General features: G+C 37.5%; 1 protein-coding gene across 3 annotated transcripts in view; it reads left to right on the top strand.

Annotated features, from left to right (window-relative positions):
- The window catches only part of TRAPPC9 (trafficking protein particle complex subunit 9), a 535,677-nt gene that overhangs the window by 114,433 nt on the left and 402,005 nt on the right, over nucleotides 1-19,239 (top strand). For all 3 annotated transcript variants that reach the window (XM_074888684.1, XM_074888678.1, XM_074888692.1), the window contains one exon: nucleotides 2,792-2,916. In XM_074888684.1, coding sequence (XP_074744785.1) covers nucleotides 2,792-2,916 — 125 coding nt within the window. The remainder of the gene's footprint in view (nucleotides 1-2,791; nucleotides 2,917-19,239) is intronic.

Raw genomic sequence — 19,239 nt, 5'->3', positions numbered from 1 at the left:
GACCCAAATTTGTCTGAAGGGCTGCTTGTTAGTTCAGATTATTATGCCCCCGTTAGTGGTTGGAGTACATTACCTGTACTCTGGGATTGAAGTCTTTGATTCCAAAAAGAATCTAGTTTGCATGCACTGGTGCTGCTCTGCAAAGCCAAGGAAGTGGGGATGATGGTATTTGCTTCAAAATCATGCACCAAAACATGAGGTGTGGCAAAGTCCGTCCTAACTGTTACAGAGACTTGCATCTAATGAACAATAATCATAAATGTGACAGCTCGTGCTGTGGGTTGAGGGAGAAAAAGGCAATTTTTTATGCACTTCACACAAAAATTTATACATACTTGATTTAGCTAGTAGTTTTTTTGCTTCAGTGTGAAGGTCACCAGAACCATCAAAATAACTTTCCCTCCCTTTAAATTTCCCTTCCTTAAAATTCCCTTCCTTTAAAGCACTGAGACTTGTTTCTGAGAGTTGGATTATTCCTTCCACTAATTCAGCGGTAGTATCTCATACCATCTTCTGAAGAGTAATACCTTGGCCCTTGGGGAGTAGTACACTGTGGCAACGGCAAGAATGGCATTTTGGACATCTTCACTCAGCTTCTGCAGCCCTCTGCAGAAGTCAGGGGAAGCCTTGAGAATATCGTGGTTTCACCCCAGGCGGCAATGAAACACCACACAGCTGCTCCCTCAGCCCCTTCCCCTGGTGGGATGGGGGAAGAACTGGAAGGTAAAGTGAGAAAGGAGCTCGTGGGTTGAGATAAAAACAGTTTAATAATTAAGAGAAGAAACAATAATTTTTTAAAATGTAAGGTAAAGAGGAAAAAAAAAAAAAACAAAGACAGAGGAAAATAAAACCCACGAAGGACAAGTGGTGCAAATGAAAACAATTGCTCACCACCAACTAACTGATGCCCAGCCTGTCCCCAAGCAGCAACCTGCCTGTCAACTTCCCTCCCAGTTTTATTGCTGAGCATGATGTCACATGGTATGGAACATGCCTTGGGTCAGTTGGGGTCACCTGTCCCAGCTGTGTCCCCTCCCAACTCCTTGTGCACCCCCAGCCTCCTTGCTGGTGGGGTGGGGTGAGAAGCAGAAAAGGCCTTGACTCTGTGTAAGCTCTGCTCAGCGTAACTAAAACATCCCTGGGTTATCAACACTGTTTTCAGCATAAATCCAAACCATAGTGCCAAACCTGCTACTATGAAGAAAATTAACTCTATCCCAGTCAAAATCAGTACAATTGGACAGTATCAAGTCAGGCTTTGCCCACGTGAAGTACATCAGTGTATGTGAATACATCTTTTGCTGTAATCTATAAAGGTTATTGACCTTTTAGGAAGCAGGTGATGTTGAGGATGGTTGGTGATAAAAATACTAATTTCCTGATAAATACTAATCTTTCTTTTTACTTTTTTTATATAAGTTAATTGTAAGTTAAAAACTTTTGAGTTTTTTTTTTTAACTAGTAAGCCTCCTGAATCAGCATCTTCAAATCTGATGTTTATCATAGTGTTGTATCTTTAAGGCTGAACTAAGGTGCATTTTAAAAGTAGTTAGTTTGTGAAGAAAATTGGAAGTAAAGGAATATGGGAATGGGAAAATGGGGATTTGCCCTTTATTTTCTCCTTTGGATACCTATGCAGTTGGATTTTAATGAAGCAAAAGCATTTCATTCTCCATCTTGTTCTTCTGGTTTCTTTTTTTGAGGAATGTATCCTCAACAGGTCCAGATTTGAGGTCATCCATGGAATTGGAATGTGATATTAGCAAATATAATTTGATAGGAGCAATTTCCAAAAAGGAAGTATGTTTGCATTTTGTGTAATAATTTGGTGTTTCCTGTATGTTTAGATATATGTGTCTGCTGCAATATGTAAGATTTTTCTTGTATTTAGTTGGTGTTTGTGGATCGCAGTTGCTCTGTAGGAACAAAATCCTACTCTTCTTGTGCTTTGGATGTAAATCTAAATAATAACAGTTTGTGAATCTAATTTTAATGTATGTTATAAGCTTCATTTTTAATTTTCTTGTTTCTCTGACTTTTATTCAGCAGTAACTTTCACATGGTTTGTGCTTAGAATGTAGCTTTGGTAGGTTGAGAAACCCAAATATGCTGCAGTGTATTGATGCTACTAAGTTGTCATATTGTCTTTTATTGGTATGTTATCTGCCAGTATGCAAACTGCCAGTAAATACAGAACTGAGGACATTCCTCTAAGGATGTCCATTTCTGTTAAGCTTTTTGTTGACTATTGCAATATAAACCTAAGTTTCCATTGTGTCTTTGTTATACATGAGAAATATTTTATGTATTTTCACATCAGTAGATGGTACAAAACATGACTTCTCTATTTTCTATTCTTTTCCACAACATATACTTGAAAGAGGAATCCTCAGGCCTCATATTGGAAGTTAGTTTAAAGATACTAAGCAGCTGATAGGGTCATTGTCATGGAAAACCACAAAATTTTATCTTTGTTCTTTTTTGGTATTGTAAATATTAAAACTAATTTTATATTATTAACTCTAATATCTCTGTTGTGGTATTTCAAATGCAGTTACCTTCCTTTCCTGTGACCTTCACTAAGTTTTTTGGTGCATTCCTGTTCGAGTTGTTTTGGCTTCTGGGGAAAAATATAGCAAAATAACCTTTACCTTTTGTTTTTCCTTTTTGTATAAATTTTTAATATTTCTTTTTGTGTATTTTCTCTCTCTTTGATGGTACAGATATAGATTAGTTGGAATAACACAGAACATTAAACAAGCAAGAGTAATTTCATTTATTCTGTTTCTAGATGGAATCAGTGTTAGTGGACTTCCGCTCTCCAGTCCTTTTCGGCAGGTTGTCAAACCAAGAGTAGAGACTAAACCTATTAATCCACAAGAAAGCAGCAAAGTTGGTGACTTCAGTCATGTGAAGGTAAGTGCGTGCCATCAAAATGAGTGAAAGATGTGGTTTTCATTGTACTGTGTTATGGTTTGTGGTGTACTTAAAAAATAAAGCTTGCTTTGTTTCATAAATATTTCCCTTTTTTTTTGTTAGAGAAGCTTGATGTTCTGTGTTTAGATTGTTATATTAGAACAGACAAACAAAAAGGTGAATCAAGATCAGGCTAACAGTAGAAATTGTAGAGAGTTTGTTATCAGTGCTGTACACTGAAGGAACTGTCAGTTCTTCACCTCATGTTACTTTCTTATGCTATATACTGTGTAGAAAGGTGCTTCTGTATGAATTATTGGTTTTCTTATATTAAAATGTACAGAAGGATTTGTACCTTCTAAACATTTTGGGATCAAAGTCTTATCTTCACACTTCCAGTAGTAAGCCTTTTAGAGGCATTTGTATGTATAATAAAACAGAAAAGTTGAGAGTCAAAAGTAAATAAAAGTAGCAGGATGAAAGAACAGTTGGGTAGGTAGAAGCTGCACTGTGCTTACTGAGAGAGAGTCTTCCTTGGAGTAAGCTACTGTTTGTTTTTCTGTTGAAGATCTTACCTGCTGAAGATGTAAACTTCTTGTTTTGAGCAGTGAAGTAAGAACAGCTTCATACTGGCCAGATTTGCAGAAAAGAGAATTTAAGATGAAAATAACAAAGACTGTAAAAAATGTACTGCAGCACTTCATTGGCCTCTTCCATAGATTTGGTGAATGTTTTGCATGCTTTGTAGTATTTGATACATTTCCTACACGGATCTATGTTCTGTATTAGTTCAGTCTGTATTTAGCTCGAGTGCTGTACAATGCAGTGTTTGGCTTAGCATGTCTTCGGCTGAGAAGCAAACATAGGGTTTGCTTTTCTCAGAAACTTGCTTTGCATCTGAATTTGCTTTCTTCCCAATGAGGTTGTTTACAATTCTATTTGATCAATAAACAGGTGAAGCTATTAATATTTAAGTATGTTTCTTTTGGACCATTAGCACTGGTAATTCATCATCATTTGATTCTGCAGTACAAAAAGGAAGATGACAGCATATGAAAGATGATAAAAAATTAGTAAAGCCTCTCTTTGTGTTTTATAACATAGCCAGGTATTTCCCAATTGCTCATAAATATAAATCAGCATAACTGAAGAAACAATTTGATACTGAAGTGGGTAAAATGTTCAGCATTAATTTTTAAGCTTAAGAACTTTGTGTAGAATGTCTGACCTATAGACACTTCTGACTTAGGGAAGCAAGGGAAATGTTATTTTGCTATCAGACTAAAAATCCAGAAATTAATCCAGAAATGTAGAGTTTCTTTGCACCAAATACATGAAAAAAACCTTTTGGTGCACTTTTTGCTTATCAGCCAGTTGTCCTGGCAACCAAGAACTTGCAGGTTCACAGTGATTTATGTGATGGTATTACAAGGATGTTGGAGAGCTGTTAAGCAAGAACTTGGTTTTAAACAGTGTATAGTGAAAGAGTCTGGTGAACATGCACATGCTTGATTCTTATGGAATGAATTTTGATTTAATCAATTGGTATTTTGCGATGGAAGGACCTTGCAGGTGATCAAAACTACATTCAATAGAGAATACACATTCTAATAATATCAAGGTGTTCTTTACTCAGTAAATTTATCTGTGTATTGAACTTGATTTGTATGGCTGCTGTTCAGCTCCCATAGCATACCCGAAATTATCAGTTTACTGTGTTAAAATCTGTTCTAGAACAGGCTTGATCCTTGTACTTTTTGTAATGTTTAGAAGAGGTGAAGAGGGAGAAAAATAAAAATCAGGGTGTTAAAACAGCCAACAAGGTAAAGCTCTGGAGGAAGTCTACAAAAATTGTATTTCTAATTACTTAAATTATTATTATTCTGATCATGTATTTGCAGAGAACATCCATGATAGGAAGAATATGTTTTCCCAGTATTTATAAGATTGGTCTGTTGTAGATGAGGAGAGAGAAAACCAGAGTAAGGTATCACCATCTGTAGGGTGATTTCCTGTCATGGCTCATTCTATTTTAATGAAAGTCCATTTCTATAACTTCCATTTCTATTTACCACATTAATATACTCACTAATAATAAGCCCAGTTTGTTCCAATTAAATACTATAAACCAATCATTTGATCTACCTGGATTAAAAATGTTTATGAAGTTCAGAGCTATTTAGAGTATCTTAGAAGTATTTTTCAATTCACCAAACTATCTGCATAGTTAAGTGTCTGTGTATATGGACATACATAGTTGGTACTAGACAAACGACCAGAAGAAATTACCTGTCATAACTGAAGAGATTGCATTTGTCTGTTTAGATGACTACATTACATCTGACTGCTAGTCATTCTGTGGTAAGGTATTATATCTGCCTTTTTCTCCTGCTGTCTACTTCTGTTTAATATTGTCTATTTCTGTTTGCAACTTCTCTCTACTTTGACAGTTCTCTTTGGTAGGAAGAAACTAAGAACCACCAGTAGTTTAAAATAAAAGCTAGACAAAATTCCAAATAAACTATCAGGCAGTTATTGTAAATAATTGAGTCAATTAAGCATTTAAAAGATATAATTAGAACGTGTGCTGGTCCAGTTTTCTTGGCTGGATTCTGAGGAATTTGCTGTATTTTTAGTTTTGACTTGCTTGGGTTTAGACTGGGTATCTTTCAGAGTGCATGAATATATGTTCGTTGTCAAATAGAAACGCCTTTGCTCAGTAAGAACATTGTTGTCTAAAATGTAGCAAGCTGGCGTATATACAACAGAGATGATCCAAGGTTCCCTTTGAACTTGAGTGTCAAAATATTTGATATTTATGAATCTTTTTGAGTGCCCTAGAACCTCCTTAAAGATATTTCAGTTTCTCTCTGTTGTGGCAGAACAGTTCAGCACTTGTGGGCTATTGCCTGTGTCCCGCACGGTGCCATTTGGGATGATTGCTTGATTATGTTTTAAGCTCTATCTTGTAATAGTCAAGCCAATTAAAGTGGTTTGACAAGGACTAATGTAAGAAGCAAGTGGGAGTTAAGAAACAAGATTGATCTTAAACAATTTGTACGTGTGGTGAAAATGTTCTGCTGTCATTTATTCATGATTTAGCAATAGGTGTCTGTTGTGAATATTCAGGAGTAGTGGTTATTTTTCAGTCCTGCACGCTGTGCCTAAGCTAGTCTTCAAATAAAGGTGAATTTTTGCAAATGAAAATTAATGTAAATCGATGCTTCTCTTGTTGCTGATTCTGAAATGTCCTTGTTCAGATATTTATAAGTCTTAGTGCTTAAACCTTCCCTCCCCTTGTTTGCCTTACACTTTTTGTACTTCAGTCTTGCATATTTCCAGTATCGCAGTTGAACTCTGCGATCTACGTTTTCAATTTTGCCACAGGCTGTCTTCTAATAAACCAGTCACTGGCTTCTGGAAATGACTATTATAATGATCTCATAAATTCAGTATAAAAATTGCTTTATGACCTCATCATAAAGCTTGCTTATACCCTCAAGCTGAATAGAATATCACAGTGTAATATTATGTTCAGATGTACTCTTTCTACTGTTCACTACTGAGTAGTTGTGGTAAGCATTGTCTAAAAACCTTGGTCATTCTAGGGTGCATCTGTACGGCAGAGTGAGCTCCCTGCGTAGCTCTGCATTGCTGTGGTTATACTGGTATGTGAAATAGGCTATTTTAAGGCTGAATCTGTTACTTTTTGAGTAACACTGCAGTGTGTTTAGATATTCAACTGTTCTATGTCTTAATGCAAAAGCTGCAGAGAAAAATTTAAACAAATATAATCTCTCGGCAAACAATGTGTTATTTTTAATTTAGGGAATTCTGTACTGGTTTTCATGCTTGGAAGCTGAGATGATTTAGCTTAGCCTAGTTCTTCTCAGTGATGGAAGAAACACACTCTTACTCCATGCCACATATTACAGATTTGAAGCTTAGAGATCAGTCTGATCCACGGAGATTTGGTCCTTAAAGTCGCAGTGGTTACCATCACGTAATGGTAATTCATTGGTAGTTCCTTTTTGTCACAGGGTGAAAAGGAGAATTAGTCATCAAGATATCTTGGTTCAACATAATGTCCATGGTTTCTTTGGAATAAATCTTCTGGGATTAAGAAATGCTACATGACCCTAACTGGGCAAAGGATCAAATCAAGAGTTGAAATGGAGAAGTCTTTTACTTGGGTGAAGAAAACTTTGAAAGCATATTGTGGAGTTTTTAAAATCTTGGTTTAAGCTGTTAAACATAAACATTGATTACTGGCCAGTTGTATGGCAGACTGAGGGCTGGTTTATAATTTATAAGGGCCTCAGCTGACTTATTTATTTGTTTTGAAACTTGTATGTTCAGGAGAATTTGCCTCTGCACACTGAACATGAGCTGTAATTCTAGAGATTCAGCTGCAGAAATGAGAGGTTTAAGTAATCTCATGGAACTACTCTGTTCCTGAACTATCAGTAAATGGTAGGAAGTGTAAAATATTGTATGTAGAGCTAATCTAATTTGATACACCGTCTTTTGTGTATCTTTTCTGATTTAGTCAGCAGTGTATTAAAATGCGATACAGACCTTAATTGGATTTTTCAATGCAGTTCTCAGGCTCTGCTCTTCTAGTATTGTTGATGCTTTAATCTCAAACTCCTTTTACCCATAAGCCTTAAATCTATTCTAAGTTTAAGCTCTTAAACAGAGCAAGGTAGAATTTTTTTCTTAACTTTTAAATAATTCTGGATCCTGCTGAAATTAGTGGGGATGTTGAATCTACAGAGCACAATTTTAATTTAGATTCCTCCTTTTTGGTTGGCTAAATGTGAAGTTAGGAATGAGATTTCAGGCACTAATGTATAACCCAAGTTAGATGTTCTACTTCCACACCGTCCTATTTTGGAATTAAATACTATGCTTGTAGATTCTGTGTCCCTGGGTTCACCTTCAGTATTAAACACATCAAGTTTTACGAAGAAAAAAAAAAAAAAAAGACACAAGTCTCTGTCTCTGTTTCCCTAATAATTTCAAGCCTGTAAAAGAGAAGATAAAAAAATTCCCAAACAAAGCTGTTTCACTTCTCAAGTTGATTTTTATCAAAATAATACATTTTTTAATAATTAATTGACATTTATGAGATAAGTACCAGAAAGCCAGTCACATTTCCTGAAGTCTGCTCAGATTTGAGCCATGAGCCAAATCAACCTTTGCCAGGTCAGCAAGGTATTTTTTGTTGCCTTTCTGGCCAAGAATTGCAGTTTCCCTTGAGATAAAGAATATAATAAAAGTAGAGTTGTTCTGCAAAAATGGGAGAGGGCTGGATTCTTGGTCATTGGTGCATGCCTGGCAAATTTTGATTATGATCTGGATTTGGATGAAAGCCTGCAGTTTTTGAGTAGTCTGGGTTTAAACGCTCTTAACTTTCCTTCCCTGCCCAGTTTGGCATTGCTTATATTCCTTTCAATGGCTTTGGATTCTATAAATAGTTATTTCAGTATTCAGTGCTATTTCTGCTCACCAAGCCTCTTCCTCTTCTGTGAATTGTTCCATCAAGTAATGCACACTATGTTGGGCCCTAGAGAGGACTGTTCTTCAGAACACAAAGAAAATATTTCACTAAAGCTGTTCTCTAGAGCCATGGGAAAAATAAATTTGCTACTCCCCCTTGGATTTGAATAAATTCAATTCATTCATCTCATCTGGTGTTTTACATTCAGTATTATCACTGTAGTAGCTGCAATTTCAGTTCATCATGTTTTACAACGTCAAGTACTTCCTATTTTTGCCATTTTATTTGACATGAAAGAAGCATTAAAAGTTTTGTATTGTATTGATAGAAAAAATTTTGGATAGATTCACTATCTGCCTGTGAAAAGCACTGTTTTCTCCAAACTTTTTTCATTGTCACTAAGTAAAAAAGAGATGATAGTCTGCTTAAACCCAAACAAAGGTCTTATCGGGGGTAGCTGCAGTAGGTATAATCCACTATATAAACCACACTTCATCTATCTTTCTTGTCTAAAGATGAACAAAGAAAAATTAAAGTTGACGTCAACACAATAAACAGAGCTTAGGTGAACAGTAATGGACTTTGCAGTCACGAGAGCTTTGTTTCCCAAGGAGTCATCCATGGCCATCGTTGGCTTTGTTACTCAAACAGAATAAAATCCTGTTGCTGTATTTAGGATGCGTCAGTATCTCTTGAGACGAACAATTTCTGGTAGTTTTTCATCAGCTTGCCAGACTACATTTGAGTCATTAATAAAGTCTGAGCATCAACAGCATCCATCATTTGTATATAACTGTTACCTGTGTTTAGAATGTTCCAACGCTGTCACATTGGAAATATTTCAGAAAAAAGGAGTTCCCTCTGAGCAGCTGTTGTAACTCGGAAGGTAACGGTAGATAAACCTATTTGGGGATGGGGATACCCTGAGATCAATGTGAAGTCTCCAGAAATTACTTTGAATTGTTTATCATGGTAAGGTCTAAGAAGTGCTCTCTACAAATAGAACAGCAGTAGGTGGTTACTTCCATAATGACATTATGATAAGAAAGCAGAAAATCTTAATATTGAAGTAGGCTTATGTAGGAGGGCATCAGCTGTATGGAAAGTGAAGGGAAAAGTGGAGGGGAAGGTGGCTGAGTTAATAGTAATGGAGAAAAATAGAAGATGGGCTTATGTGAAGACTTGCTAAGGTGGAAACTTGAAGGGGAGAAAAGGTTGGAACAAACATTTAGGATAGGGTGGTGAAAGTCCAGTCAGCTCTCTAAGAAATTTTAGGAATAATTAGAAATTGAGATATTTGTCTGAATGCTCTGCTTGCATTGGATGATTCATTTCCTTACAACAGCTCTTCCAGAAGACAGAGACAGTAGCCTGCCTAGAGCTCTCAGAATGCAAACTGCTATGTGCCACATCGTCAAGTGTCAGAAATTCAGGATGCCTCTGGATATATACGCTTCAGTTTTGCTCTTGAGAGTTCTTCATGTTTAGCTCTCCTCTCTGAGTGAGAACCAATGAGGTTAGTCAGACATAGGATTTAGACCAAAGACCACTCTTTATTTCAGGTGCCTTATTTATTTGTTTCTCAGTCTTTGTACATTTTTACTAGTCTTGATGTTGATTCTCTGTCAGTCAAGAGTTGCTGCAGCAGTCCTCATGATTGCTTCTGCCAAACGGAGAATGTTTCAGCACCAAGAGTTAAGAGTGCGGTTGATCAACCCTCTGAAGACTTGCTCTACTTATTAGACTTAGTTCACAACAATGAACTGCCTTTATCAGTACTCAGCCTCCCTGCTCGCACTTTGGATTTTGTCTGAATGTGCAATTTAAAGTGTTTTTTCATCTCCTCTGCAGGTGGATTTTGATTCATTGTACGTGCTCCTAAAATGAGAGTATATTGTCCAGGTCTGAATCAGAAGTCCAGTAGCATGTTGGGTATCATGCTATGCTTCAGCTAATAAACCCTTTCTTTCAGCAGTGCTTATTTTATTCATAGTGCTATACTTTGACTACATGTCTTCCAGTTCTTAACTGGCTCATGTTCAGTCATACCGCGTTCTGGAGAGAGTAAGCTCAAGTATGTTTATGAAAAAAGCTGTAGGTAAGATTTGAAAGATCTGTTTTACACCAAAGCGCAGAAAATCTTACTCTGGAATGCAAGAATTCTTCCAGAATGACTTACCTGAAAATGTGAGAGAGGCTTGCATTCTGTTGTAAGTAGAGAATCCTTCAAGCATTTGATACTTAGATTTCAATTATAATAGAAATTCTGGATATTATATTAACTTTATGGGCAAATGTATTTCCACACTTCATCCTTAAGATTTGTGCAGTATTTTCATCCATGTAATTTATGGGTATTGGTAAACATAGAGTTTTGCCATGCTCACTTTTACTAGGCTCATGATGATAATTTCTAGCATTTTAACTTAATCAGAAGTGTGGAATTGACTGTGAGGAAGACAGCTGCTCTGGTGGGTAAATGTGGTGACAGAAGCTGAAATGCATCAGAAAATAGACCTGGGGAGACCAGGTGAGAGGGCAGGTCTGATCAGCTGGAAGGTTCTCCAGTGCCTACATAAATTGATCCAGTAAAGTTCTTCATGCGCTTTTGGAAGCATAATCAGGATTTTATTTCAACTTATTTCACCAATTTATGTGAGTGTGAAATTAAATGCAAGAATGTCATACAGGTGGTGTCTTAACTACAGTTAACTGTAACCTGCCTTAAGGATGTTAGTGTTCCATTACAACAAGGTAATGCCATGAAGGAACAGTATTGGTGAGAATTTTATTCAAATTTTTAGATCTATGCGTGTAAGAAATTGTTGCACAATAAGAGATTAGAGTTTCAATGTAATGTGTATCTTTCATCAAACAGCTGGAGAAAAGCTGGAAGTGTATTAAAAGTAATTTTATGGATTTGGGGTATTCTTTTCTGTAAAGCAAAATTCTGAATACAAGGAATAGATGGAATCATGGTTTTTTATTTCATTCTGAAACTGTTATTTCATCTGTTTCAAAATCCTGTTGCTACTTAGTATGACACAAAGTTGTCCTCAGTTGAGTGTCTGTACATTCCATTTAGTAGCTTTACATTTGTGAGTTGTTCCATGTAAGTTTGTCAAAATTCATGGCTGCATTTTCATTTTTAGGTAGATATTCAACTCTTAAACCTTTTAAAATGTGCTGTAATACAATCAGTGTTCTAAGAACTTGCTCCATAGGTGCCTTAGCAATGCTAAGGGCCTTCTGTCTGCACTTCTCCAGCTTGCCTTTCATTTACTGCTTAATTCACCCTTTTCTTCCTTCATTTCCTCTCTTTTCACTTTGTTGGTTTTAATTTATAACTCCATGCTAAGATCTTTTCACCCTTATCCTCACAGCTGTTAGATTATAACTTTAGAGCCTAGTAGATAACATAGTAGGTAAATCATATACCAAATAAATCCTGCTCATGTCTTGTTTACTTTTTTTGTATCTCTGTGCTTCTTGTTTTGCCCTTGAAAATAAGGGAGAGTACTTACTATACTTATTTATTTATATAGTACTTATTTATTTTAGCTCTGGAAAACTGCTACCTAGAGGAAATAATTTTTCTAACTTCTGAGTGATTTAGTCAGAAATGTAAGTTTACATGCAGCATTGCGGACATACATTATATTTTCTTTGACTTGGATCCTAATAATGATGTTGTATTACTGTTATAAATCTTCCCCTGAAACAATAACAAATGGCCTACCTCAAAGAATTATGCTGATGTGATAGACTTAACCAAATGAGTTTGTAAACAGTTATTTAGGATAAAGATGATTTGTTCCTCAGAGGAGTACTTTGTGAGAGAGGAGGCATGCTTTCCAAATGTGGTAACTGGAACAGTTACTCCATGAATGTAATACCACTTTTGATGCTGTGCAGCAATTGTATCCTGATCATCTTTCTTCACATCCAAAACCATTTGTTTAGGCTTTAATTTCATGACTAGCTAGTGGTAGCAAACAGTGTCTCCATCCTAGTTGTATTCATTTATGTAGCTGCTGCTGTTAGCACTTTTTATTACGCTTCTTGTCTAGAGCCAAATACCAATAGCCTCTGTGAATATATGGAAAAAGACGTGGATAAGAAAGGGTAATCTAGGTTCTTTTTCCTCTCTTTGGAGCATTTTGTTCTGATGACTAAAATTTAGTTCTTACGTTATGAAATGGTCAAGTTCAAAATGTAATGATCTAGAAATTTGCTGCTGAAGTTGGTTTCAACCTCATGTTACATTTTTGCTTAAATATTGCTCATCCTGCATGTGATAATCTCTTCTTGTCAAGCGTTTGATGGAACTTCTTTGAGATTCCATAAATTTTATCAACTTAATCTTTTCTTGTGGCCTTTTAATCACAGGGACCCAGTGCATTGACAAATAATGAAGAATAGCTTTACTGAAGGCTGAGATAAACACCATTGCTAGATTAGTTTAAAATTGCTCAGTTTTTATTCTGTTCTTTTTAAAATAGATAGATCTGTTCTTTTTCTCTCCATTGGAGAATAAATAAATCTGCAAGCCAGTTCAGTTTCTTAAGTTTTCAAATACCTTCTTGAAATAGTCTTGATTTCTCCAAGGTTTTTGGGCGACTAGCCAAAGGATTTAAAGTGCATCTTAATAAAAAAGTAGAATCTTTAGACTGCAGATCTTCTGTTTAGCTAAAAGTGGCATTCTTAATAGCTGCCTTACCCCAGAGTATGAGAAAGAGAATGAAGTTTAGTAATTTATCACTGTGGGGACTTCAAAAGAGTAGGTCAAGTGTGGTAGTTTTCTGCAGAAGAAATTGGAATCACAGAATGTGATAGCTGTAATTGATGCCAAGCCATTTTTGAAAGGGCACATCAGAATCTACTTTACCAACTTCGTTTTACCTAGGGAAATGACTGGATAATCATCACAGCAAGCTCCACATTTACTGTTTATGGGGTAAAACAGGTTTTAAATGTCATAGTTTGCAAGTTTTTAGGAAGATGGTTTGAACTAATATTCTTACTGAGGGATTGCTTAAGAGAATTCCAATTTTATTTCTTTCTTTAAGGCTTTCTACTGCTATCAGTGAAAACAGGCATAAAATTCCAAGTTTTAATGCAGGTTTATATCTTAGTGTAGTGCTAAGAATACTGTTGTGCCAACTTGATCATTGACCAGGGTCAAATGCTCACTCTTTATTAGGGTGAGTAGGACAAGTTTGGCTTTAAAAGCCATAAATTTTCTGGACATTAAAATTGTCTAAAATTGTCAAAAGTAGGAGAGAGGAAAATCCTAGTGGGGGGGGGGGGGGGGAAAGCAAGACTCAAATAAATAAATGCAGTTTTTAATATTGTGTTACATGAAAGAGATCCAAGTTATAACTCTTATTTTGTTGGCCTTTTTATGAAACTGGTTTCTATGCATTGTCATTAAACTGCTGTTCTTGCTGTATATTGCAGTGACTGATGATATGAGAGAGGAAAAACAATTGATGAAAAAAATTCTTACATGAAGAGAGGAGAGTACAGGAATTTGGAGACGCTGATTAAATAGAGTGTAATTTCATAGATTCTTCTGTGTGATTGTTTTAGACCTGATTTGTAGGTGTAAACTTATAGTAAATTAAATTTCTAATGTTGCTGTGTTTAATTGGAATAAAAATCTTGTTCTCTGGTGATAGAAGATGTACAGAAGAGTACTATGACTATTACTGTGGAGAAATTAATTCTTTGCACTGGCACATGTTTGTGTCTAGAATGTTTTCTATGCTCCTTGACTTAGAGAGCTGTAGTTTGATGATGTATTAGTATAAATATTACTGTTAAGTGACTTGGATGTGCATCAACCGTCTGTAGCCATTAAGTACAGTGAACATAATATATCATTCTCCGCAATTATATTTGTAAAAGTGGAGAAGTCATAATGACTAGCTAATTTTAAACATGGGACTCTTAAAATGTATTACCGATTTAGCTAAAATAGCTCTGAGCAAGAGGAAAAGGCAAATTACAAGACGCAATTAAAATACATGTTTTTTAATAAAGTAATTCTCAGGAGCAAGGAGGCTTCCAGATTACTTCATGATGGTAGCTAGTTTATATAAATTTTATTAAGTTTACTTTCAGTTATCTTATATCTTTGTATAAAATGACTAGCAAACTGAGCAGTACATTTCAAGTCCTGTACAAGTAACTTATTAGTTATTAGTCATTCCATATTAGTCATTCCATAAAACTCCACTCATTTTTTGTTAGGCACTATGCAAATGCAAGTAATAGACAACTTTATTACTATTGCTGCCATTTGGTATAGTGGCTGACAGTCCACAACGATGAGGAAATGACTTCCTCAAGATCGCACAAGATGTACACTTCGGATATAACTAGCAAATGTTCCTTACCATGATGAGGGTGAGAAATAGGTGATGTAATCCTGTTTCTTAAGAATGTAAAAGAAGTCTAAAATCCTGCATTCGTCACTGCTGGAGAAACTCAACATGAGGTTTTCTCTGCTCAGCATCTTGATACTTTTTCAAAAAGCCATTTCTAGATTTTTCCCCTTGCCCAATGCTTGTTTCCTATGGGTAATTATTATAGAATCATGGAATTATAGAATGATTTGGGTTGGAACGGACTTTAAAGATCACCTAGTTTTGAACCCCCCTGCCATGGGCAGGGACACCTTCCACTAGACCAGGTTGCCCAAAGCCCCGTCCAACCTGGCCTTGAACACTTCCAGGGAGGGGGCAGCCACAGCTTCTCTGGACAACCTGTGCCAGTGCCTCACTGCCCTCACAACAAAGAATTTCTTCCTTATATCTAATCTAAATCTACCTTCTTTCAGTTTAAAGCCATTATCCCTTCAATCCCTACACTGCCTGATAAGAGTCCCTCCCCAGCTTTCCTGTAGGTGCCCTTTAAGTACTGGAAGGCTGCTATAAGGTCTCCCTGGAGCCTTCTCTTCTCTAGGCTGAACACCTCCAACTCTCTCAACCTGTCCTCACAGGGGAGGTTCTCCAGCCCCCTGATCATCTTTGTGGCCTCCTCTGGACGCACCCAAGCAGGTCCGTGTCCTTCTGATGTTGGTGCCCCCAGAGCTGGACACAGCACTGCGGGGGGGGGGGGTCTCACAAGTGCAGAGTAGGGGGGGAGAATCCCCTCCCTCGACCTGCTGGTCACAGTGCTCTGGATGCAGCCCAGGACACGGCTGGCTTTCTGGGCTCTGAGCACACATTGTTGGCTCATAGTCAGTTTTCCATCCACCAATACCTCCTATTTCTTCTCCCTAGGGCTGTTCTCAATCCACTCATTGCTCAGCCTGTATTAGTGCTTGGGATTGCCGTGACACATGTGCAGGACCTTGCACTTGGACTTGTTGAACTTCAGGGGGTTTGCACAGACCCACCTCTCCAGCCTGTCCAGGTCCCTCTGGATGGCACATCCCTTCCCTCCAGTGTGTCGACCACACCACACAGCTTGGTGGTGTTGGCAGATGTGCTGAGGGTGCACTCGATCCCACTGTCCATGTCACCAGCAAAGTTGTTAAACAGCACTGGTCTCAACCCCTGAGGAACACCACTCGTCACTGCTTTCCACTGGCTCCATCAAGCCATTGACCACAACTTTTTGAGTGCGACCATCCAGCCAATCCCTTATCCACCGAGTGGTCCATCCATCACATCCAAGTCTCTCCAATTCAGAGACAAGGATGTTGTGCAGGACAGTGTCAAATGCTTTGCACAAGTCCAGGTAGATGATGTCAGTTGCTCTTCCCGTATCCACCAACACTATAACCCCATCACAGAAGGCCACCAGATTTGTCAGGTACGATTTGCCCTTAGTGAAGCCATGTTGGCTGTCACCAATCACCTCCTTATTTTCCACGTGCCCTAGCATAGTTTCCAGGAGGATCCACTCCATGATCTTGCTGGGCACAGCGGTGAGAGTGACTGGCCTGTAGTTCCTTGGTTCTTCCTTTATTCCTTTTTAAGAATTGGGGTTATGTTTCCTCTTTTCTAGTCAGCGGAACTTCACCAGACTGCCACGACTTCTCAAATATGATGGTTAGTGGCTTAGCCGCTTCATCCATCAGTTCCCTCAGGACCCGTGGATGCATCGTACCAGGTCGCATGGACTTGGGCACCTTCAGGTTCCTTAGATGGTCTTGATTGTCTATTTGTTTTATTTATTCCATGTTAATTTCTGGTGCACCTTAATATATTTTTCTACCTCTTGCTTGGTCAGTGCAGTTCTATGGTTAATCCACCCCTCTCCCTGAGTTTATCTGATTGCTTGGTAGTGTCTATAAACTATATTGTTAGCTCCTGCCCTAGTCTAGAATAGCGGGGGAATAGCTAGAAATGGAGAGCAAATGAGTCAAAATACAAGTAGATGGAATGTTATCCAGGTGCTGCTAATCTATTCTTGTTGCTGTGGTGGAAAACTTCTACTGGTGATCCATCTAAGCTGATCCTGATAAATTTATCTCAGAGGTTCCACCACAAAGCCAAGAATTCTGAGCTGAAACATGGATTTTGGAAGTCATTCAATTTTATTAAAATATTTCAGTGACAGAAAACTTTCTACATCCTTATAGCAGTTGCTTTAATGGTTGCATACCTGTGGCATTCAAGAGTGCATTTTATCATTAGCCTTAATTTGTCCATTTTCAGTTTCCACCACTGGATTTTGAAAGAAGTATAGGGCCTCCTGTCCTAGGTATCTTTTCTCTACTTATTGGAAGTGAGGTCATGTGAGAGCAGTTATTTTTAGAGCTTTATTCTGAACTTTCGTTTATGACAGAGATGTCAAATTCAGAAGGAAGGAGAACGCTACCTTTCCAGCACTATTATACAGCTCAGTGATGATTTCCCCAAAGTGCTGGTTTTGCTCTTCAGGCTGTATCTCTGTAAAGTTTTAAAGTTTTGCAAATATAATGAACATTTTTTAATGTTGCAGCTTTGAAACTAACCTTTTGGGTTTCTTTTGTGATGATACTGTCATGCAGCTATAATGCATAACTTCACCCAGATAATTTTTCTTTTATAAAAGGAGTAAAACAGTTTGAATTGTAACTGTTCTTTGTACTTGGCATCCAAGTGTGAGTTGTGATCTCCCAGTCTAGATGGAATGGAATTGAAATGTTAGGCAATCATTACATTTTTAACCGAAAAATTAATAAAAGTAATAATAATTGTGTTACCATGTTCTGTGCCACTGAATTCAGTGAGTATTGCTCGGAGTGCTTGTTGCTCAACAGTTGAGGAGAATAAAAAGCTGTCCCCAAATTTGAGCAGTTATAACCCTGTATTTAACTGAATAATAACTGACTATGATTTGCGTGGAGCTAAAAACCAAATCCCACAGAAACCAAAAAACCGAATGCTCATATGTTAGTGTAGTGGCAGCTCTGCTTACCTTACCTCTTCTGTGGAAGTCACTTGCTTTGAAAAGTCCCCATTGTGAAGGTAACTCCTGTGGATATGTGAGTCACAGATGACAGTGAAAGCCATATAACCAGTGGGAGACCATTTCTAACAGTGACCTAGTAGCATTTTTTCAGTGCATATTTTGTCAAGGTGCTTGGCATTTGGACTTAAAGCATGACAATGAGCATGTGGACATTCTTGCTTTATATACTGTGTCTAGCCGGGGGATTTTGTTGCCCCTTGAAAATAAGGGGTGATGACATAACCATGCAAAACAAAACAGGCATCACTCTGCACTGTGCAGTGCCAGGCTGAGTCCTGCTGGGTTGCATGTGCTTCACACTAGGCTCTCCTAGTTGTGTGCTGAATCTGCCCTGGAACAGTAACACGTAAGATAGGGTATTTATATTCCAAGAACAAACTTCTAGGGGTTGCTGGCTGAAAGAGAAGGGAGGAAGGAATCCAGACATCAACTTAGTAATTTTGCTTTGTGAGAAAAACACCTTCTGCATTCTGGATAAAATTTACAGATGCTTCTGTAATCTCTGTTATTGTGATATCCAGCTCACTTTAGGGAAGAATGTACAGGAAATGGTACCAGAAGGACAACTTGACAGCAGTAACCTGAAATAGCTCCATTTGTCCTTCGTAAGAGGAGAGACATGTCATAATTGCTGCTGTCCAGTGACAGAAGAAATGGCCCAGATCAGTTCTGATACCTGGAGAGTATCTCCCATGCACAAGGAACATATGGAAGAGCAAGGGCCATGTCACTGATGTAGAAGCATCTTCTTCCATTTCTGTATCTACATGCTTCTGTTCGTGATGTCAGACATCCGTACCACTGCTTTATCCCTTCACTTAGTATTTTCCTCCTTCGTAACACTAGCATGTGTCTAGCCATTTCTAGAATTGTCTTTGCTGGGTAGGTTAATATTTTTTATAATAAGATGTTTGAAGTTTTTTTGCCTTTTGTTTTTTTGTCTCTTCTCACCTCTCCTAGTATTTTCTACTCATTGAAGTGCTTTGCCATGTACAAAACCCTGGCTTTCTTTTTCAGGAATCTTGCCATCTGTTGAGTACCTTGTACTAGCCTAATGTGCGAAAGTTAGTAAGACTCAGCTCATGTTCTCTTTTCCTCATTTGTTCAGTTTATAGGCTTGTTATCTTAGAAAGAAAATCAACTTTATGAACATTAAGCTTTTCAAGGAAGAGTATCAAATGGGAATAGAAGTCAGTCGATAATTGAGATTGTAGTTAATTTTTGTTTTACGTTTTAATTTTTTGCTTCCTTTCTAGGTTAAACAAAAAAATCTCCTTATTTCAAAATGCTCACAGTGTGTATGTTCTAGGCTACAGCATAATGAGGCCATGCAGTTTGGAGTTCAAAAT

The sequence above is a fragment of the Strix uralensis genome, chromosome 1, assembly GCF_047716275.1.
Source record: "Strix uralensis isolate ZFMK-TIS-50842 chromosome 1, bStrUra1, whole genome shotgun sequence".
NCBI lineage: Eukaryota > Metazoa > Chordata > Aves > Strigiformes > Strigidae > Strix > Strix uralensis.
Note: the sequence above shows the minus strand (reverse complement) of the source record. Positions and strands in the feature narration are given on the sequence as shown.